The sequence below is a fragment of the Barbatula barbatula genome (assembly GCF_947034865.1).
Source record: "Barbatula barbatula genome assembly, chromosome: 13".
Taxonomy (NCBI): Eukaryota; Metazoa; Chordata; class Actinopteri; order Cypriniformes; family Nemacheilidae; genus Barbatula; species Barbatula barbatula.
In genome coordinates, this window is record NC_136776.1 from 24,083,073 (window position 1) to 24,104,863 (window position 21,791).

A 21,791-nucleotide genomic window follows, 5' to 3' on the forward strand; every position below is an offset into this window, starting at 1 on the left:
GTGTTGTGTGTGTGATGTGTGTCACAGGTGCTGTGTTGTGTGTGTGATGTGTGTTACAGGTGCTGTGTTGTGTGTGTGATGTGTGTTACAGGTGCTGTGTTGTCTGTGTGATGTGTGTTACAGGCGTTGTGTTGTCTGTGTGATGTGTGTTACAGGCGTTGTGTTGTCTGTGTGATGTGTGTCACAGGTGCTGTGTTGTGTGTGCGATGTGTGTCACAGGTGCTGTGTTGTGTGTGCGATGTGTGTCACAGGTGCTGTGTTGTGTGTGTGATGTGTGTCACAGGTGCTGTGTTGTGTGTGTGATGTGTGTCACAGGTGCTGTGTTGTGTGTGTGATGTGTGTTACAGGTGCTGTGTTGTGTGTGTGATGTGTGTTACAGGTGCTGTGTTGTCTGTGTGATGTGTGTTACAGGCGTTGTGTTGTCTGTGTGATGTGTGTTACAGGCGTTGTGTTGTCTGTGTGATGTGTGTTACAGGTGCTGTGTTGTGTGTGTGATGTGTGTCACAGGTGCTGTGTTGTGTGTGTGATGTGTGTTACAGGTGCTGTGTTGTGTGTGTGATGTGTGTTACAGGTGCTGTGTTGTGTGTGTGATGTGTGTTACAGGTGCTGTGTTGTGTGTGTGATGTGTGTCACAGGTGCTGTGTTGTGTGTGTGATGTGTGTTACAGGTGCTGTGTTGTGTGTGTGACAGGCGTTGTGTTGTTTGTGGTGATTTCTGCTGGAGATTTTGTAGATTTGGTGCAGAATTAAGAAGCTTAACTCCTATGAACAGATTTACATTCAACACACAAACACACAAGCTGATTCAGAGTTGTGTTTCACTTGTGTAGACGAATCTTTGTCATGACATTCACCCTTAAGGAAACTCGTTTGAAGTTTCACATAGGTGCCTGTTTGTGTACACGTGTGTGTGCGGTTGTGTTCCTGTAACAAATGACGTTGTTTAGCTTGTTGTGATGTGAGTTTCCTGTGGTTTCTCGATGAAATCATTGATTTTCATTCAGCAGAGGATAAGAGTGTGTGTGTGTGTGTGTGTGTGTGTGTGTGTTACTGATGTGTCGCTGATGTTCTGTCATGAGAACCCGAAGCCTCTGCAGAACTCTCACGACTCTGTGACGTCATCTGGCGATGTTTGACCCTGACTCTCACGACCTCTGAACTGTGTGGACTTTCCCTTGAACCCCCAATACATGAGTGTATTTATTTAGCCTGTGTGATGTATGACTTCAGGTCTTATGAGTCATGTGTGTGTGAGAGAGTCACTCAGGTGCTCTGTTGTTCAGTCACGTTACGAGAGAAGGGTTCAGTTCAGATGATTGTGATGTCAGAGATCAGCTCCAGACCTGCTCTGCCCCTCGGTCCACTGCCGTCCAGTTTTCATTCCCGGAGAATTCCTGCCTGAATCTTCTGGAAAACATTTTCTATGTGAAATGACAGAAGTTTTAGTCTGATGTAAGCGATGACATCGGCCGCTACTCTCATGAAAATGTATCGTGCTTTTATTATAATTATAAAAATATCATCATTAATATACATTCAAGTAGTCAACAAGCTTTTTTCTTCAGGGTTAAAGTTTACTTGAGTAAAATGCTTGTTAATTTGATGTGTGTGATGAGGGAATTCATGTTCATTTACTGCTGACACATTAGAAATGTGTAACCTGAACACACACATCACAGATCGTCTCACACGTGTGTGTGTGTGTGTACAAGCTCATCAGGACTGATCTCAGGTCAGAGGTCACGTTGACCGTTTCAACCCTGTTCTGTGATTGGCTATTTAGTAACCAGTGAAATCTATCATATATGGTTGTGTTTGTTAATATTATTTATCTACATCACTAACACTATTCATCATAGTTGATGTTAATTTCAGTGTTTATAAATAGGCGTTTGATAATAATAAACATAAACTCTTTTGTTCAGTGTTAGGTTATGTTAGCTAATGTATTCAATAATGATTGATAACAAATACAGACTTATTGTTAAGTGTTTTAATCAGTGTAACATTGTGGTGATAATGTGTGATGTCATTCCTTTATTTCACCTGTTCAGCTTCTGAAGTGTTTGTGTGGTCTTGTTGTCTTTGACGTTCAATGAAACGCAGCATCTGGTCTATTGCTACTTAATCAAAACATCCCAGTTTGCAGTTTGATTGACGTGCATCATACAAAACATGATTTTTCAATCTGTCTGATGTTGTTTGTGTCTATATTGCACGTGTCTGTTAAATCTTAAATGTCACAAGAGTCGCTCACAAATGTCTGTCAGGACTCTGTGTGTGTTTGTGGATGAATGGTCAGATTATGGGATGGAATCCAGAGACGCTGTATAAGAGAGTGACTCAGCAGCAGCACTTTCTAATAATAACTGTGTGTGTTCAGGTCACACAGACCCACAACTGATACACAACACACACATCAACCGTCTCTCTTGTTTGCAGACTTGGGTTAGTTTTCTTTTTTGTTTTATTAATAGCTTTTATTTGTAGACGTTGAAGTTTTAGCAATTGTGGTCATTTTGCTATACAATATTAAGTCATTTTTATGTTAGTATTTGTTTATTATTATAATTGAAGTGCCTAAAACCTATTTCAGTTCACTTTTTAAGCAACATTAAGTTTTTCCAGTAATGTTTAGTTTTTTTATTTGATTTCAATGAACAGAAACATATTTCATTTGGTTGTATTGATGATATTTCTCTAGTTCAGGGTCGTCGCTTTAAAATGATTCAAATATAATTAAATTTCTTTTTTGTGCGTAAAAGCGACAAACGTAATAATTCAATTTGCAATAAATAATCTCTGTCGCCATCTCTGGTTAAAATATCAAATTGCACGTTACTTTACATACTTAGTTTTATTTTGTAATACGCCCTTGCTTAATAGCTGCATGAGTAGTTCTAACTTTAAAATCAGTTAGTTTTCTCCGTTTTGACTTTATTTTTAACAATAGAAAAGTTGCACGGTGCTGATGTTAGTTATGTATTGCGTTAACTGTTGATCTTAGTGTTTTGCACGCAGAAACAACCAATTTAATGTGTGTTTATACGCTTTTCTTCTCATCGTCTCTTGTTTTCTCTCTCTTGTCTCAGGTCAGCTCAGCTGTATTTCGTTACCGCGTCAGGATGAGGAATATCTGCAGAAGGTCGTCGCCAGCGCCCCCTACATTCTGATCCTGGGTCAGGACTGCAAGGCCCGATACCAGCTCCTCAACTGCCTACTGGGAGAGAAGCTCCTCCCTCTCGGAGCCGAAGCTGGCGGGGCATGTGGTCTGGAGGGCGGAGCCTGCAAGAGGAGGAAGTTGTGTTTCACGCACGGGCGTCAGACGCGTCTGAGTCTGGCGTTGCCGGGTCAGTACGAGCTGGTGCATCAGCTGGCGGCTCACCGCGGCCGCTGGGATACGGTACCGGCCCAAGACCTCGAGATCCAGGAGTGCGAAGACGCCGCGCAGCGATTGGCCGAGCTGGAGATCACGCTCCATCATGCACTGCTGCAGGTCAGAGGCACAGGGACTTATGGGAAATGTAGTTCTCACGTTAGGAGACGTTTGTGTTCTTTGGGTCTGGAGCACATCACATGACCGCTGAGCTCCTGTCGCTGCTATGGTGATGTGCGTCTCCATGGCGACGGGAAAACTGTGGATTCGGTCATGGCTGAACTTCTTTATTTCGTTAGTTTGTTTGTGCTCATGTTCCTCGAGCTCAACGGCTGAAATGTGTTTTGTGAATAAAAGCGCCTGACATGGAGTCTCACATCAGCCTCGGGCTCAAAGTCAAGCAGACACTTTCGTTCGCAGTAAAAGGGGTCAGACGAGAACACAAAAGTGTGTAATAAAGCGTATCCCGTCATGTGTCGCTCTGTGTGTGTGTTTACTTTCACACACATCTGCTATAATCACATGTGCTGTTTATGTTCACTTTAGTGTCCAGACTCTAATGAGACGGCTGATGGTCAGCGTGTGTGTGTAACTGACCTGTGAACACATTCTACACATTCCTGCTCAAACACATGTGAAGAGGTGTGTGTGTGTGTGTGTGTTTGAATCAGATCTTTGTTGCTTCTGATGGGCCTGCGGCTTGAGACGTTGTGTTCATCAGCAGCTGGGGATTGTGGGTCATCTTTGTTTCAGAGAGACTTCAGACCTTCTATTACTGTTGTGTATCAGAGACGGCACTGACTGACTCCATTGTAGTTCTCTCTCTCTCTCTCTCTCTCGCTCGCTCAGACTTGTTTTAAGCCTGTGTTAAGGGTGTGTTAAGTTTGTTATTTACACGGTTTCACAGTCGTCTGAAGGAAACTGTAGCGCCCCCTAAAGTGCTGAGGCTTATAACGCAATAACATGTCTTACATTTACATTGAGTCATTGAGCAGATGCTTTTATCCAAAGAGACTTACACAGAGTTCAGGGAGCAATAAGAGATATGACATAAAAGAGCAATAATACAATAGATGCTAATACAGTCACTAGACTTCTTTACTCTTAAAGAAACAGAAATCCGAGAAATCTCTCACACAAACACAAACAGTTGATCTATATAAAAATATTGTCACGTTGGTCATTTTATACACGACACAGCTCTAAAAAGCACAAACACCCATCATTAAAGTCCCCATGAAATTTAAAATGACAATTCCTATTTTTCATGAAATATTGCAGCGTTTATTGTGAATAGTTTCTCAATGTGGGTCATTCTCTTGAAATTTGTGTGCCCTCATAATATTGAGTTAAAATAAAAAATAAGCCACTTCCTTCCTCTAATGACTATACATCTAAAATGAGGTATGTTAGACTGCTTGGGCGGAGCATCCGTTAACTCCTCCCCTTCAATCCCCTTCCATTTAAAAATGCAACAGCTGTTTTTATACATCCAAACAAATAGCAGAGAAAGATGGAAGCCACGCCTCATTTAAAATTCAATTTCACTCGGAAATGTGTCAAAATCCAGATGTTAAAGCGATGGCACCTTCAGGCTCACGGGACTTTAAAGAACACAAAGGTCTTCTGGACAAACTTTCATTCTTCCCATTGGTTCATAATCTGTCAGTGCTAAATATCCTGATAGTTGATGATGTTTCTGACGGATGTTTGTCATGTTTCGTGTTTAGGAGGTGAAGATCATGATTCCTCCCTGTCGTAATGTGCAGCGCATCGAGGATGTGTTAGAGGATTGTAAACCCAGCATCCTTCCCATAATCCTCTACGCCGTCAACAAAGAAGTCCTGAGCCCCGACCAGGTGAACGATCTTCAGAAGGTACGCGAGTGTCTGTCGTTCCCCGTCTGCTTCATCCGGATGCCGAGCGGTGTGGCGGAACCCACCTGCCCTGAACCGTCCCGCTCCGGAGAGACGGATCGCAGTCCTCTCTTCAAGCAGCTGCTGTCTCTGGAGCTCATTGGCAGCTCGGCGGGTCACTGCGCATGTGGGGCGCCTGCGCAGACGCCCGGAGGAAAGATGCAAGGCATTCTGGGAGAGAGTTTAGAGCGTCTTCACCGTGTGTTGGTGCCGTTCAGCAGACAAGTGCTTCAGAGCCAGCAGGCGGAGGCGGCCCATCTGCTCAACGGCGTTCACTGTCGCTGTCTGGACCTCTTCATTAACCAGGTAAAGATAAACCTCCAGCTACTGACCAATCAGCATCACTCATTTTCGAATGACTATGTGCTAAGTGTTGCGTGTTTGCGTTCAGGCGTTCGACATGCAGCGAGATCTTCAGATCACACCACGGCGTCTGGAGTACACGCGTGAGAAAGAGGGCGAGCTCTTCCTCTCTCTCCTGGCCATCGCCAACCGTAAGCAAGAGGAGATGAAGGAGATGATCGTGGAGACGCTGGCGAGCATGAAGGAGCAGCTGCTGGACGACGCCGCTAACCTGGAGTTCACAGGTCAGAGGTCAAGATATTGCACACATGCAGCTAACATGATTTCTGTGTCACTGCAGACAGATCTTATGTGCTGCAGCTTTAAGAGATCTGTGGATTGTTTGGTGATGATGTCATCATAGGGGTGTGTAAAGCATGTATGGTTTTCTGTAGCTAGTTGAACTGCATGTTTCTGAACACACACACACACACTTCTGTGTGATGTTATTTGTGTCGTGAGTCTTGACACGCGAACAGAAAGTAGAACTTCCCCTTCTGCATATGTGTGTGTGTGTGTGTTGTCTGATTTTAAGGGGAAATCCACTGACGGTTGTGTTGTTGTGGTGTGTAGTGTAAATAGGCAGCACGTGTCATTCTTTTCCTGTTACTATAGCAACAACTGCTGCTATGATGGGATGATGAGACCGAAACACAAATAATGTATCTGAAAAACTACAAATTTAGACACAAATGTTTTTATTTATCATTTTGAGGAACACATTTCTTTGGAAATAGGCTCATGTCCTTCTAAAAATGTGCTCTTGTGTTCTGAAGAAGAAAGAATTCCTATTTTCATGTCCGTCTGCCGTCATCTGAGTGTGTGTTGTGTGTTTGTGTTGTAGACATCATCATGAGTTCTAACGGTGAGCCGGTGAGCTCCAAAGACATTAAGATGTGTATCAATGAGATTCAGGTTCTGATCGTCAATGAACTCAATCAGGCCGTGGCCAACAAACTCACCAGTTCAGTGGAGTATCTGAGAGAGAGCTGTGTGGGAACACTGGAGAGATGTCTCGCTAGTCTGGAGAAATCCACACCTGACACCTCGTGTGTACACATCACCTCCAACCACCTCAAACAGGTACACACACACACACACACACACACACACACAACACTACAGTCTCAATAGAAACACTGTTTGTGTGTGTGTGTCAGATTCTGAACGCTGCGTATCATGTCGAGGTGACGTTTCATTCGGGTTCTTCTGTCACGCGGCAGTTCTGGGAGCAGATCAAACAGGTACAGTCACAATGACCCACAATGCACCTCTCCCACTCGTCTCATTGTGATGTCCAAACACCTCTCTCTCTGTTCAGATCATACACAGGATAACTTGGGTCAATCCTCCATCCGTGAGTCCCGAGTGGAAGCGTAAAGTGGCTCAGGACGCCATCGAGAGTCTGAGCGCTGCTAAGCTGGCCAAGAGCATCTGCTCACAGTTCAGAACACGACTCAACAGCTCACACGACGCCTTCGCCGCTTCTCTCAGACAGGTCACACACACACACTGATGTGTATGGTCAGGTCAGAAGTGTGTGTTTGATTTGTGTGCTTGACCACAGACGTGTGTGTGTGTGTACAGCTAGAGGAGGGTCACACCGGGCGTTTAGAGCGCACTGAAGATCTCTGGCTGCGGGTCAGGAAGGATCACGCCCCACGACTCGCCCGTCTCTCACTGGAAAGCCGATCGCTCCAAGATATCGTTCTGAACGGTACGACATGATGACATCATCACACTGTACTTCTACACACAGGGTCATTCTTGAAAATCGCATTTAAATCTGAAAATTTGCAAAAGTTGTAAGACAGAAGTTCTGTTTGTCCAAAACGTTTCTTTGTATCCCGGTCGTTGTGGCAGTTTTAAACTGTAGATGTTTAGTTGGGTCTCAGCACTACTTCTGGATAATTCAAGTACATCAACTGCAAAGACTTCAATTATATTCATTTAGTTTTCCAAAAGTACAATTGCGGCTCATTTTTATCAAGTCCATAAATATGTGAATGGATTTGCAGTTTACTCGTATTTTCAAAACATTTAAGTGTATTTGTTGTTCTTTTTATTAACATTTGAATACAACCGGGAGGTCATTACAACATTTATTCACAACTTACAATGTCTATTGATCTAAGATTGAAAAAAAGATGAAATGTTGAGAGATGCGCGATTATAGAAAAGTGTAAAGAATAGTCAGTATTGTGTGTCACTAAACATTAAACTGTTTCTTTTGTGCTGTGGCTAGCAAATATCAAACACACTGCTTGTTTTTAAGCTGTCTTTTCAAGTGTTTTTAAAGGTTTTCAAGTGTTTTTGAAGGTTTTAAAGGTGTTTATAATGGCTTAAAGGGGTCAGGTGTGTTTTTAAAGGTTTTTCTTTTTTAAAGGTTTTTAATTTTTTCAAAGGTTTTAAAGTGTTTTTCAGATGTTTTGTAAATGTTTTAAGGTGTTTATAATGGCTTTAAGGTGTTTTTTTAAATGTTTTTCAGATGTTGTCGGCATGTTTCGTCAGTGTATAAGCAGAGAATGTTCAGTAAGTTTTTCCTGTGTGTTGGGTGTTTCAGGAAAGCCCAGGTTGGGTCGTGAGTTGGGTCGTGGTCAGTACGGAGTCGTGTATTTGTGTGACAGTTGGGGTGGACATCACCCGTGTGCGCTCAAATCTGTGGTTCCGCCCGATGACAAACACTGGAACGACCTCGCGCTGGAGTTTCACTACACAAGGTTTCCTTTACTTCTGCTGCACCATACTGAGGAAACTGCACAACCCTACATACACCGATGCAAACCTATTTTACTTACCTCACGAGAATCAAAATAAAGCTGTGTTTTCTTTTGAGAAATATTGAATGGATCTCATCGCACTGCATTCTGGTATGTGTGAACGTCTTGTGTTGGTCTCGCCGTGTCTCAGGTCTCTCCCGAAGCACGAGCGGTTGGTGAATCTTCACGGTTCGGTCATCGATCACTCGTACGCAGGCGGCTCCAGTATCGCGGTTCTGTTGATCATGGAGCGGTTGCACAGAGATCTCTACACCGGACTGAAGGTACACGTCCATCTCTACAGCGTCTGTGTGACATGAGAATCCGTCTGAGGTCGTGTGTGTGTGTGTGTGTTTCAGGGCAGTCTGACGCTAAAGGAACGGTTACAGATCGCTCTGGATGTGGTGGAGGGGATTCGCTTTCTACACGGTCAGGGTCTCCTGCACAGAGACATCAAACTCAAGAACGTTCTGGTGAAGAACACTCATCTCTCTCTCTCTCTCTCTCTGTGTTCAATGAAGTGTTTCTTTAACAGAGTGTGTTTGTGTTGTTGTGTGCAGCTGGACAAACAGAACCGGGCTAAGATCACAGATCTGGGTTTCTGTAAACCGGAGGCGATGATGTCAGGCAGTATAGTGGGAACACCCATACACATGGCTCCAGAACTGTTCACAGGTCAGAAACACACACACACACACATGTGCATACGCACACATGCACACACGATAACACAAGCATGTTTGTGTGTGTTTTCAGGAAAGTATGATAATTCTGTGGACGTGTATGCGTTTGGTATTCTCTTCTGGTATCTCTGCACCGGCTCTGTCAAACTCCCAGAAGCCTTTGAGAAATGTGCCAGTAAAGATCACCTGTGGACCAACGTCAAGAAAGGTGAAAAGATTGATATATATATATACTTTAAGAACACATTTGCATGTTAATCTTCAAAATGTTACCGTAATGGAAACAACACTGGTACAGTGTACATTATCAACTCATAGCATGTTTGTGCGTTTGTTAACACGCAGGCTCGCGGCCAGAGCGTTTGCCCATGTTTGATGAGGAATGCTGGCAGCTCATGGAAGCGTGTTGGAACGGAGACCCTTCTCAAAGACCCCTGCTGGGAATCGTGCAGCCCGGCCTGCAAAGCATCATGGAGCGTTTGTGTGACAATTCAGAGCAAAAGAGCGCACACCTCGATGACTCAAACTGACATAACACCCTCACATTCCCACCGGAGCTGTGGAGGAAACGCCTGTTATATTTGTACAAAAGGAAATGGACGGAGCAGAACGTTTCTCTGACAGATCACATTGAGTTGTGTCGCTGCTTCATAGATATATTTTACATGTAGTCGACTTTGTGTGTTACATAAGAATGAAATGTTAATTTTTAGATGTTGTTTAAAAATGGTTTACTGTTATACTGAGACATTTTTTAATAAATTGATTTGGACTCGTATGTGCTCTGCATTTCTTTCCAGTGTCATTTAGTAAAACAGGTTAAACACGTTATTTTCATTATTCTCATGAATTTGAAACGCTTGGCAAAAGGTGAACTATTCTCAATATTTTCTCTAAACTTTGAAGCAGATTATATCAAGTAGTCAACAAACGATGGACAATTTCTAATTGTGTTTCTGTTGCCGTACAGCAAAGTATTTTGAACACAATGTTGTTTTATGCTGGATGGGTTATTTATAGGATGATCGTGCGTCGCTTAGCAGCGTCATAACAGAACCGTAAAGGGCTTTTAAATGCAGTTCCCTAAAGAACATGATCATTTACAAAATAATTAGTTACTTCATAAACATTCATCACCGTCTTTCATCACTTCAGATGTTCTTTTCTTCTGTAAAAATATATGTTTGTTTAAATTCAAGCCAGGCAAATATTCAAACTGTGGTTGGTTTGACATGGAGCTTTTAAGAGCTTTGCTTTTGGAGAATAATTTGATTCCATGGATCAGAAATGTATATAACAGTTGGAACAAGAATAAAATGTAAACAATGTTTTAAACAAGTAATAACAAGGTCAACAAGACAAGGGTGTTCATCATCAGCACTTTTATATTCAGTGGTTGAGGCAAGAAAAGAAAATAAGAGGAATAATGTGTTAAAGGAAGTGAGAAGAGGAGCTGACGCTGATGATATTCAGTTCTAGTGAAGAGACGAGAGTCCCGGTGGTTTTTTACTATTAAAGAAGTCGTTTGACAGATGGAAGTTGGCACATGTTTAGGTGTTTTTACAAATGAACTCTTTATAATGAAGTGTAAGACGCATGTTTGTGAGTCTCTGGGCTCAAGTCCTGCTCATGTTGCTTTTGTGGAGGAAGATGGAGAGATGCAGGCGAGTTATTTTAGTTGAATAAACCGAGAATGAATGAGTGTAGAATACCATCATAAACATCTGTGTTGTGTCAATGATGCATTTGCTGAAGAAATTCTACCGGAAGAATGTAAACTCATTATATTCATTTGATTTGACATTTTTATATATATATATATAGTATATTAGCGTAAATACTTTCTGATGTACTTCAGATGTTTCAATACTTCAGTATTCATGTGACATCTCTCTGACAGATTTCTATTTTCTCGCTGTCCATCCAAAACCTTGAATGCTTGAATTTTTTCTTTGAAATCATTATTAGATTGTTATTACATTATTATTTGATCCACACTTGTTATGTTGGGTTTTGCAAAAATCGAACCTTTAGAAAGTGTGAAAGATGTGAGGAGATGATGCTCAATGAAGGATCCGTTTTGGTGTGAAGTAGACTCAATGGAACTGAAGCTGATGATCTTTGAACTCTTCAGATAAATGAAAATGAAAGTGTGTTGTGTTTGTGTTCCGTGTGAAGATGATGTTTTCCTTCAGCTCAGCCCGTCACTTTCATATCAACAGACACAGAGTGTTTTATTGGTGTTGAATGACCTCTGAACTCGAATCTTTTTACAATCAAAACAAAGTGTTTGGCGTTTGTGATGATGTCATCAAGATCAAAGTGTTTTTGTGTCATGTTAGAGATCTGTAACACAGCTCGTTTACAAAAGAATTACATTTACAAAGTGACGTTATTCCTAAACTATAAAATACAAACGTTTTCTTTCGGTCAAAATGTCAAAAGTTGTTTTTAGGTTGGTATAAAAGAGTCGTATAAATGTACAAAAGAGAGAGAAGTATGAAAGGTTTCTCGCGCAGTGATGTGAAGAACCATCCGTTCATCTGTACGTCTGCAGCAGTCAGACCTTCATGAAGGAAAATCCCTGATGAACCCTTGATGAAAATCACAGTCTTGCTTGTGATGCGGCGCCTCCTTGTGGACAGAATCAAAAGTGCTTCGCTTCAAGCATGTAAACAAAAACAAAAGTGTAAGTTCTCTTGAGGGTTCGGCGCATCAGCTGCAGTGTGCCGGTTTGAACAGAGCGACCTCTGACATCATCGTCACCCCCTCATCACCGTGGAAACCAGCAGGCAACATCAGCACCTGAAGACACACAGACAGAATGAACGACAACACGTGATCGAAAGACGTCACATCTGAATCACAGAACACTGATGGGATGATGAAGTCAGACGAAGCTCTTTTCAACATTATGGGTTCAAGACTCAATGTAGTGTTAGCGCCGTCTAAACTAAGAACACACATCTCACGATACATCAATGCCATCGGTTTGTGTCAGAATATCCTAATTCAACTGAACTCGACTCTCTTCAGACGCCAATGATGTGAGACTGAAGCTGTCACCACAGATTGGTGTGAATATGACAGAAAATGATTTCCCAGCATCAGTAATAAGCCGGTTTCCGTCACGCCACAGAACTCTTGTGAGATAATTGATCTTCATTGAACAGATTACAGTATCATCATCAGAGTATTTCATCATGTCATATGTATGGGCCTTCAATATACTTTAAGTATAGTAATATATACAGAAGCCCTGAACTGCAATGTAAAACAAATCTTGGCAAATTGATCTCTTTGAAACAAATCTTTTTTATTTTCCAAATATTTCTTCTTCTCAATTTGGAGAGAAAACTTTGATCTTCTCACAAACATTTTTCCTCTTCAATTTTGTTTCTCTTTACAAAACTAAATTCTCTTAAAAATTTCATTTAATCTTCAACTTTTTCTTTCTTTTGCAAACATTGTTTTTCTTAAAGAGGACAAACAAAAGAAGAACAAATGATTTGCTAACAAACAATTGGCATGGAGTACCAATACTGAGCACCAGGTGATGATCACTGTCTGCTTTCATGCGTTTGGTTTATCTCTCTTTTTTGATTTAAACAAAAGATATTATTTGAAGAAAAATGTTTTGTTTACATTGTGGTTTGGGTGTTGTGTAATAGTTTTGTTGTTGTAGAATACAGCCACCTGAGAGTTTACTGCTTCAATACTTTGTTTGAGTTTATATTCTCTCTGAAACATATACAAACATAAAACATGTTTGACTCACTGTGAACTTATAAACTCAAACATGTGCAGTAGACAGTATGTCAAGTAAGTTTGTTGAAGTTCAGATATGTGAATTCTCACTCAGATTCTGAAGAATCACTGTCCAGTGTTTTTACGCTCACAGACGCCGCATTCAGACCGTCCTGTTTAGCTCCACCCCTACGACCTGCGCCGGAGGCGGAGTCTGGCGGGCTGACGGACAGCTGGTTGTGAATGCGGTTGATGCCGTTTCTCTCAGCGATGGGCGACAGCTGTTTCTTCTTCAGAATTCCTGCAGATCAGTTACGTGTTGTTAACGTGTGTAGGTGATCATGTGACGTGATGTTTCATGATGTGTGTTCACACCTCTGTGCGTCAGTGTGCTGATGTTTGGTAACAGCAGCAGGTTTTCTGTCCCATGAGCCTCTGCTCTGTCTGCGTGTTTAGACACCGTCTCCACCTTCAGACGCCCGTCAGCTGTCTCACCCTCCCACACTCCAGCATCTGACAGACACACGGGTCAGACGTCAGAGAGACGTGCTAACAGAATCATGTGTTTCATTTCAATTCACTCATTGGGTACCGTGAGGTTTCTTGTTGCCGTTGGCGACCAGATTTTCCCAGCATTCCTCCTGCGGGATGTCGGCATCGTCTTCTTCACTGTCAGATGAGTGTGTGGAGGCGAACGAGCCGCTCTGATCGTCTTCCAACTGAGAGAGATCACTGTCTGAATCTGAATCTGAACCATCATCTACACGCAAACACACACGTTACACAACTTAACATACACACAAACCAAATCATGTACACACTCTTCATTAACATGAAGATATTTTCTGTGTGTGTGTGTGTGTGTGTTACCGTGCTTCTGCTCTTTGTTCTCTTGGTAGAGTGTGTTGTGTTCATTCAGACTCATGTGACTGCTGTTCAGATCATCTCCTCTGAAACACAAACACATGATTACACACTGTGTGTGTGTATGTATGTGACACTGTGTATGCAGTTGTGTGTGTATGTGTCTTTATATGCAGTTGTGTGTGTGTGTATGTGACAGCATGTATGCAGCTGTGCGTGTGTGTCTGTATATGCCGTTCTGTGTGTGTGTGTGTGTGTGTGTGTATGTATGTGACACTGTGTATGCAGTTGTGTGTGTATGTGTCTTTATATGCAGTTGTGTGTGTGTGTATGCAGTTGTGTGTGAGCGTGTGTATGCAGCTGTGCGTGTGTGTCTGTATATGCCGTTCTGTGTGTGTGTGTGTGTGTGTGTGTATGTATGTGACACTGTGTATGCAGTTGTGTGTGTATGTGTCTTTATATGCAGTGGTGTGTGTGTGTGTGTGTGTGTATGTGAGAGTGTGTATGCAGTTGTGTGTGAGCGTGTGTATGCAGCTGTGCGTGTGTGTCTGTATATGCCGTTCTGTGTGTGTGTGTGTGTGTGTGTGTATGTATGTGACACTGTGTATGCAGTTGTGTGTGTATGTGTCTTTATATGCAGTGGTGTGTGTGTGTGTGTGTGTGTATGTGAGAGTGTGTATGCAGTTGTGTGTGAGCGTGTGTATGCAGCTGTGCGTGTGTGTCTGTATATGCCGTTCTGTGTGTGTGTGTGTGTGTGTGTGTATGTATGTGACACTGTGTATGCAGTTGTGTGTGTATGTGTCTTTATATGCAGTGGTGTGTGTGTGTGTGTGTGTGTATGTGACAGTGTGTATGCAGTTGTGTGTGAGCATGTGTATGCAGCTGTGCGTGTGTGTCTGTATATGCCGTTCTGTGTGTGTGTGTGTGTGTGTGTACCTCAGAGTGAATGGTGTGTAGTTCTGATTTTGAGTTCCGTTCAGTGAGACGCTTGATTCAGCTAACGGCAGATGATACAAACGTCCGTCCAGATAGTTACTGTTACAGATGAATGCCTGACACACACAATCACATGTGTTTTTAACATCATTCATGAACACACACACACACACATTAATAAAACTGAAGAGACTAACAGCAGGTTTAGATTTGATCATGTGATCCGGCTGTTTTCCACGGCAGCAGTAACTCATGGCCTCTCGAGCTTCTTTATCAAACGCCACACGAAAGAAGAAGATGAAGGGACCCTGCAAACACACACACAGGTGTCAGATCCGCTGCGTGACTGATGACATCACAGCTGATGATGTCACTGCCACCATACCTGAAAGCAGGTGAATCCAGCGAAGAGATAATGAAAGAGAATGACGTCACTGTTGACCGACAGGAGCGCCAGAACACACGTGACCGTCACCAGAAACAACACCGCACACGCCGTCCTCAGCCCCGCCCTGAACACACACACACACACACAAACACTAACACACACTGCATCACTCACATACACACTGTGTGATGAGAGAATGACACTCACATGGGCGTCTCTTTCTTCTCACATGAACTCTTCTGTCTGACAGAACACGACGCTCTCGATGCAGTGATGTACAGAAACACATTCATCTGAGACACAAAACACACTGTCAATCATTCTCGTCATAAGTACACTATCCAGTGTGCTACAGCAGAAGTGAACACTCACAGAGACGACAAGAGCGATGGGTCCCGCCAAACTCCAGATGAGAGTGTCATAGAGAGAGAGCCAACAGAAATCAGGATTCCCGTAACCCTCCGGATCTAACCCTACAGCCAGACCTGATACACAACATCTTCACACCTTCAGCATCATCATGACATCAACATCCGTCCATGTGTGTGTGTGTGTGTACCTGTGATGAATGCCGGCACGCCCCAGCCAATCAGATAATAGAATCTCATGGGGCCGTAGTTGATGTCTCTGAGTTCATTGATCATCCGATAGACATGAAGACCCTCCAGAAACATCCAGGAGAACACACACAGCCAGAAGAAATGCAGCAGGATGGCGATCAGCGTACACACAAACTACACAAACACACACAGATTCAAACCGTCAGGTGTGTGTGGTGTGTTTATAGCTGCTAATAAGCTCTCCTCGCTAATGAAAATCATCATCAGTAATCAAAGTCATCAAGTGCAGCAGTGACACGTCAGAGGAGAACTGGTCCTCCCTTCTGAGTCTGGTTTCTCTCCTATTTAGTTTTTTTGTTGTTTATCTTCCTGTAAAGCTGCTTTACAGCGCAACTTATAAGTGAAATTGACTTGTGTGTGTGTTACCGTGTTGTCCGCCTGATTGATGCCAAGAATGAAGACGAGGTTGGAGATGAAGAGCGCACTGGAGCCGTTGGTGATGATGCTGATCTTGTTGCTGTTGAGCGTGCGCACACACGTGAGGATGATGATGGTGAGGAAGAGAAAACCTAACATCACTCCCACAGAACTCCACGTGATCAACTTCACCGGCAGAATCTCTCCGTTCTCAACACACAAACACAACAAGAGAGTGAACGAGCGAGCGAGAGAGGGTATCAGTGTGTGTGTGTGTGCGTGTGTCTTACCTCTCTGCGTGAAATGTCCATAAGTACAGCAAAGCTGGTCATGTGATAACACTGACAGCTGATGTGTGTGATATTCCTGAACACTACCTCACAACCTTTAGAAGACCAGCCGCCCTGACCCTGCTGACCCCTGCGCACACACACACAGAGTCACACTCTGTCTGTAGATGTACACACACGTGTATGTTGCTGTTGTGTACTTACACTACAGAATGGTTCCAGAAGACACAGATGGGTTTAGAGCGCTCCTCTGATGTCATCAGACGGAACTGAACTGTGATTGGTTTATCCAGCGAGTGCTGTAGTAACTCCTCATTATCATGAAGCGTTATACTGACCACAGGCGTGTTGATGACCGGACGCTTGGGAACCCTGCACACACACACAGAGAAGGTGTTTGAGTGACGGGAGGAGTTGTGTGTTTGTGTGTGTGTTGTGTGTCTCACCTGAGGCTCCTCTTGTCTGTGTCGTATCTCTCGGGCAGCAGTGAACCCAGACTGTTGAATATAATCACACTGGCGATGGCGTCCGTCTCACTCTCAGTCGGGTGACGTCTCTTACGACCAGCCGTCTGGTTTCGGACAGACTCTGTGATCGGCTCGTTGTGGTGCCGATGACCTTTGCCCTCGGAGGCGGGGCTGAAGACAGAGTCGGGAAGAGTGACAGCTGTCTCCAGGTCCAGTGGGCGTGGCCCCCGCAGAGACTCGTAACGAGGAAGTTTAGCACCAGCGAAATTCATCTTCTCCAGACGGTCGATAGAGATGACTGTTAAAACACACAAAATGGTTACACAATATTACAGCTGTTGACTGAAGTCACAGTGTGTGTGTTCTCTCACCGATGTTTGGTGTGATGATGGTGAAGGGGTTCAGGTAGGTCTTCCTCATGTTCTGAGCAAGTGTGTTTGTATACTCTTCGAAGTGTTTCAGCAGTGTTGCCGTCCCGCCGTCCGTCTGTTGAATGAGCTGCCAGTGACTGCGTGTGTCAGCTGATAACACGGCACTGCCCACATGCATCACGTGCTGCAGAATTGACCAATCAGTACACGTCACACATCAGTACATCAGACCTGTGGAGGTGTGTGTGTGTTTGTGTCAGGTGTGTGTTCAACCTCGTTGAAGAGGACGTCTTGTGTTGCGGTGAGGTTAAAGCCGTGTTGTGTGCTCTCGTGCTGTAAGATGGAGCGTGTCAGATGATACACAATCTTCACATCACTGCCGTAAAACTGCTGTTTGATGTTCTGTGTGGAGCTGAAGAGATGAGCGGCTGTCTGCTGAACCAGACTCGAGTTCATCAGCGACGCGTTAGCGCTCACACGCTCTGCCTGCGACAACACAACAAACTCACATCAACACACACACACACACTCAGAGAGACACACACACACACACACTGACCGATTCTCACCAGTGTTTTGAGTTTACTGAAGCTGACAGATGTGCAGTTAAAGAGGTTTGGTGTCATCCAGCCCTTGTGTTCATCACAGTGACGCACCGCTGTACCTACACACACACACACACTGTTAAACACACACAAACCCACCGTCGAATGATACACAAGACAACACACATGAGCTCCTTCATACCCGCTGATCCTTTTGGACACGAGACAGCAGCCGGCAAACCAAATTTAGTCCTGGGCCACCAGATCCCTGCTTCGATAGACTGAGGACAACTGTCATAGATCACTGAAACACACACACACATGCATGTGAGAAAACACGCTAAAATCATACAACAATCATCACGTGTGTGCGTGTTAAAGTCTGACCTTCACAGCCGTTGGGTGACACCTCAGCGAACGGATTATCACAACGATCACACTGACGACCTATGACCCCCGGCTTACACTGGCACGAGCCGCTGACACCATCACACGCTCGAGAGAACGAGCCCACAGAATAACAATCACACAACAGACACGTGTCACTGCCCAGTGGACGGAAGTGATTGTCCTGCACACACACACACAAGGTTAGACACAAACACAAAGTGAAAGTTACCGCGGCAACATGACCGTCACACGTTACCTTGCAGCGACACGCTCCACTCGTCTTGTTACAGTCAGAGTCCAAGCCCTTAGTCGTGTCACAGTTACAGGGACCACATGACTTCTCACCCCACCACCCGCGAGGACACGGCATGTCCATCCTGACACAAACACATGTTAGCAAACACACGTCACGTCAGCGTGAGAAACTCAAACATGTGACAGAGATGTATATGTGTACTTTTTCTCGCAGTACTGCCCGAAGTAGTTGTTTGGGCAGTTACACACGTATCCACGGGCGGAGCTTGACTTCCTACTGCAAGCTGATTGGTGCTCACAAGGGTTAAGAGTGCAGACGTCTGTACAGTTGTTGCCATAGTAACCTGTTCATCAACAGACAGAAGCAGTACACGTCATATATATATATATATAAAGCACAGGCTTGCGGACCCGCAGGCAGGCATGCATGCATGCAGGCACAAACTCGCAGACACACACATGCAGACAGGCACACATGCAGACAGACACATGCAGACAGGCACACACATGCAGACACACACATGCAGACAGGCACACATGCAGACAGACACATGCAGACAGGCACACACATGCAGACACACACATGCAGACAGGCACACACATGCAGACAGACACATGCAGACAGGCACACACATGCAGACACACACATGCAGACAGGCACACACATGCAGACAGACACATGCAGACAGGCGCACACACATGCAGACAGGCACAGACATGCAGACAGGCACACACATGCAGACAGGCACACACATGCAGACAGGCAAACACATGCAGACAGGCACACACATGCAGACAGGCAAACACATGCAGACAGGCACACACATGCAGACAGGCGCACACACATGCAGACAGGCACAGACATGCAGACAGGCACACACATGCAGACAGGCACACACATGCAGACAGGCAAACACATGCAGACAGGCACACACATGCAGACAGGCAAACACATGCAGACAGGCACACACATGCAGACAGGCACACACATGCAGACAGGCGCACACACATGCAGACAGGCACAGACATGCAGACAGGCACACACATGCAGACAGGCACACACATGCAGACAGGCAAACACATGCAGACAGGCACACACATGCAGACAGGCAAACACATGCAGACAGGCACACACATGCAGACAGGCAAACACATGCAGACAGGCACACACATGCAGACAGGCAAACACATGCAGACAGGCACACACATGCCGACACATGCCACTCACTGCAGAGACATGCATGCAGACACACGCCACTGCATACACACACATGCAGACAGGCACATACATGCAGACAGACACACACATGCAGACAGACACATGCAGACAGGCACATGCAGACAGGCACAGACATGCAGACAGGCACACACATGCCGACACATGCCATTGCAGAGACATGCATGCAGACACACGCCACTGCATACACATGCATGCAGACACACGCCACTGCATACACATGCATGCAGACACACGCATTCCCACATGCAGATACATGAATCCAGACATGCACACGGACACACGCTTGTATCTAACACATGCACAAACTCACATGCGTGCAGGCAGACGCACACAGGCACGCACAAATGCAGACACAGGCATGCAGACACACTGACCTGTGTGACAGGTGCATGTGTATGAGTCCCAGTCGTCTCTGCAGGTGCTGTGTGGTGGACACGGGTTGGAGTCGCAGGGGTTCGGCAAACTGCAGCCAGACTCAACATTCACAACATGAGCTTGATGCATGCTGGGAAATACAGCACTGGAGGACGACTCACCCAACCGAACACCCTGAGGTTCAGCACACAATAAATGACACAAACTATACCTGTAAAACTACACTCACAGCCTGTATAATAACACCCTTGTGTGTTACCTGCACACATCCTGTGAATCCACCCACACTCATCATCTTTATTTTCTCTCCTTGAATCTGTGAGATCAGCTGCATGGAGGCCTGCGCACAGAATGAGACATCATGAGCTCAGGATGAGACCCTGATGTCATCAGTCTCAGTTAAACCTCACGCGTATCTCACCGTATACAGGCCGTGATCCAGCGTAAGAGTGGCTGTGACCTCCGCTGCTCCTCTGAGCTCCAGCTGAACCTGATGCCACTGACCATCATTCACTGTGACATCATCAACCCGAGACACGGCCGAGTCTTCACCGCGCTGGACGGACATCAACACACGACCCCCGCGCAACTAAACACACAATAAAATATGATCTCAAATCGAATCGGACGTGTAATAACGTAAGCAGCCAGCAGGTGGAGCGCTAGAATCAAGCTCTTCAAGTGTGTGTGTACCTGTATAGTGAGGTTATGGTGTTCAGAGCTGATGTGCAAGATTGATGATGTCATCTGTCGTGTGCGGAACATAAACTCCAGATGCCAGGGAACCGTTACCACGACAGCCAGATTACTCCACGACAACAGACTGTTGCCCTGGAAGCGCATGGGGTTAGGCATCACTGCAGAGAGAGATGATGATGATGATGATGATGATGATGATGATTTCAGATCCCGTGCTCTCATCCGTATGTCTCGTACCTTTCTCACAGTTGTGTCCTCCAAAGCCCAGCGGGCAGCGACACGTGAACGACCCCCACAGATCCACACATGAGCCTCCGTTCACACACGGGTTATTACTGCACACATGACGTCTGACCCAACAGCCTGACACAACATTCACACATCAGTCTACACATGCTCGGCATTATGGGAAACATTCATCTTGACAGCTGTCAATCATCTCACCCGGCAGCGTGCCGTTATTAGCGATGAAACCGGCCATGTCGACAAGTCTGTCGTGGATGCGCAGCTCCTTCATGCAGCCGATGAACTGACGGTTCTGCACGGGAAACTCTTCAGGAAGTTTGGGAACGCCACCCAGCAGCAGCGGACCTGTGAGATCCAGAGACCTGAAGAGAAAAACAAACACACGCTCAGAATCACCAAACAAACAACCCGCGGTGACATCATGTCACATTACCTCTTGGATCCTGATTGGCTGCCCTGAGCCGAGCACGAGTAATTTCCGATCGCGTGACCGAATCTCAGCGCGACGGACGTGTCGCAGTCATCTACTGTAACCACAACAACCTTCTGATCGGAGGGACCCTGCGGGACACCGGCGCGGTTCAGGACGGGCTGAAAGAAAGAGAGCTGCTGATATCCCATAATGCCCTAAATGTCCATATTCATGAACACATCTGTGATGATGAATCAGATCACAGCAGGTGTGTGGACAGATGAACAGACCCTCACAGACACAATAACGACCTCTAGTTAATGAATGACCTCACCACTGACGGGTCACGACCCTTTTCAGACTGACCCCTCTGAGCAGGTCACAATACACACCCACCCTAACGTCTCTGTGTGTGTGTGTGTGTGTTGAAGGGGAGTTCAGCACAAAGCATGAGGTCACACACACACACACACACTGAAGCTGTCCTACATTTGATACACGCAACCCTCAGGCC

General features: G+C 44.9%; 2 protein-coding genes across 2 annotated transcripts in view; one reads left to right on the forward strand and one right to left on the reverse strand.

The window, feature by feature from the left end:
* dstyk (dual serine/threonine and tyrosine protein kinase) overlaps window positions 1-9,853 on the forward strand; it is a 12,328-nt gene extending 2,475 nt beyond the window's left edge. The window contains exons 2-14 of the mRNA XM_079471842.1: window positions 3,092-3,495; window positions 5,106-5,597; window positions 5,683-5,878; window positions 6,478-6,716; window positions 6,794-6,877; window positions 6,955-7,131; window positions 7,221-7,350; window positions 8,197-8,353; window positions 8,544-8,676; window positions 8,752-8,865; window positions 8,953-9,067; window positions 9,149-9,283; window positions 9,421-9,853. Coding sequence (XP_079327968.1) covers window positions 3,092-3,495; window positions 5,106-5,597; window positions 5,683-5,878; window positions 6,478-6,716; window positions 6,794-6,877; window positions 6,955-7,131; window positions 7,221-7,350; window positions 8,197-8,353; window positions 8,544-8,676; window positions 8,752-8,865; window positions 8,953-9,067; window positions 9,149-9,283; window positions 9,421-9,605 — 2,561 coding nt within the window. The 3' untranslated portion in view covers window positions 9,606-9,853. The remainder of the gene's footprint in view (window positions 1-3,091; window positions 3,496-5,105; window positions 5,598-5,682; window positions 5,879-6,477; window positions 6,717-6,793; window positions 6,878-6,954; window positions 7,132-7,220; window positions 7,351-8,196; window positions 8,354-8,543; window positions 8,677-8,751; window positions 8,866-8,952; window positions 9,068-9,148; window positions 9,284-9,420) is intronic.
* A 1,414-nt stretch (window positions 9,854-11,267) lies between these two features.
* celsr2 (cadherin, EGF LAG seven-pass G-type receptor 2) overlaps window positions 11,268-21,791 on the reverse strand; it is a gene marked incomplete at its 5' end in the record, with an annotated part of 17,870 nt that continues 7,346 nt past the window's right edge. The window contains 29 exons of the mRNA XM_079471950.1: window positions 11,268-11,880; window positions 12,934-13,123; window positions 13,198-13,335; window positions 13,415-13,582; window positions 13,693-13,772; window positions 14,623-14,738; window positions 14,820-14,930; window positions 15,008-15,134; window positions 15,218-15,303; window positions 15,383-15,495; window positions 15,570-15,744; window positions 15,997-16,197; window positions 16,278-16,407; window positions 16,482-16,649; window positions 16,724-17,042; window positions 17,116-17,299; window positions 17,389-17,601; window positions 17,685-17,779; window positions 17,863-17,964; window positions 18,048-18,231; window positions 18,307-18,427; window positions 18,508-18,649; window positions 19,920-20,094; window positions 20,180-20,260; window positions 20,342-20,509; window positions 20,614-20,777; window positions 20,857-20,982; window positions 21,064-21,227; window positions 21,299-21,492. Of these exons, the coding sequence (XP_079328076.1) occupies window positions 11,874-11,880; window positions 12,934-13,123; window positions 13,198-13,335; window positions 13,415-13,582; window positions 13,693-13,772; window positions 14,623-14,738; window positions 14,820-14,930; window positions 15,008-15,134; window positions 15,218-15,303; window positions 15,383-15,495; window positions 15,570-15,744; window positions 15,997-16,197; window positions 16,278-16,407; window positions 16,482-16,649; window positions 16,724-17,042; window positions 17,116-17,299; window positions 17,389-17,601; window positions 17,685-17,779; window positions 17,863-17,964; window positions 18,048-18,231; window positions 18,307-18,427; window positions 18,508-18,649; window positions 19,920-20,094; window positions 20,180-20,260; window positions 20,342-20,509; window positions 20,614-20,777; window positions 20,857-20,982; window positions 21,064-21,227; window positions 21,299-21,492 (4,242 nt within the window). The 3' untranslated portion in view covers window positions 11,268-11,873. The remainder of the gene's footprint in view (window positions 11,881-12,933; window positions 13,124-13,197; window positions 13,336-13,414; window positions 13,583-13,692; window positions 13,773-14,622; window positions 14,739-14,819; window positions 14,931-15,007; window positions 15,135-15,217; window positions 15,304-15,382; window positions 15,496-15,569; window positions 15,745-15,996; window positions 16,198-16,277; window positions 16,408-16,481; window positions 16,650-16,723; window positions 17,043-17,115; window positions 17,300-17,388; window positions 17,602-17,684; window positions 17,780-17,862; window positions 17,965-18,047; window positions 18,232-18,306; window positions 18,428-18,507; window positions 18,650-19,919; window positions 20,095-20,179; window positions 20,261-20,341; window positions 20,510-20,613; window positions 20,778-20,856; window positions 20,983-21,063; window positions 21,228-21,298; window positions 21,493-21,791) is intronic.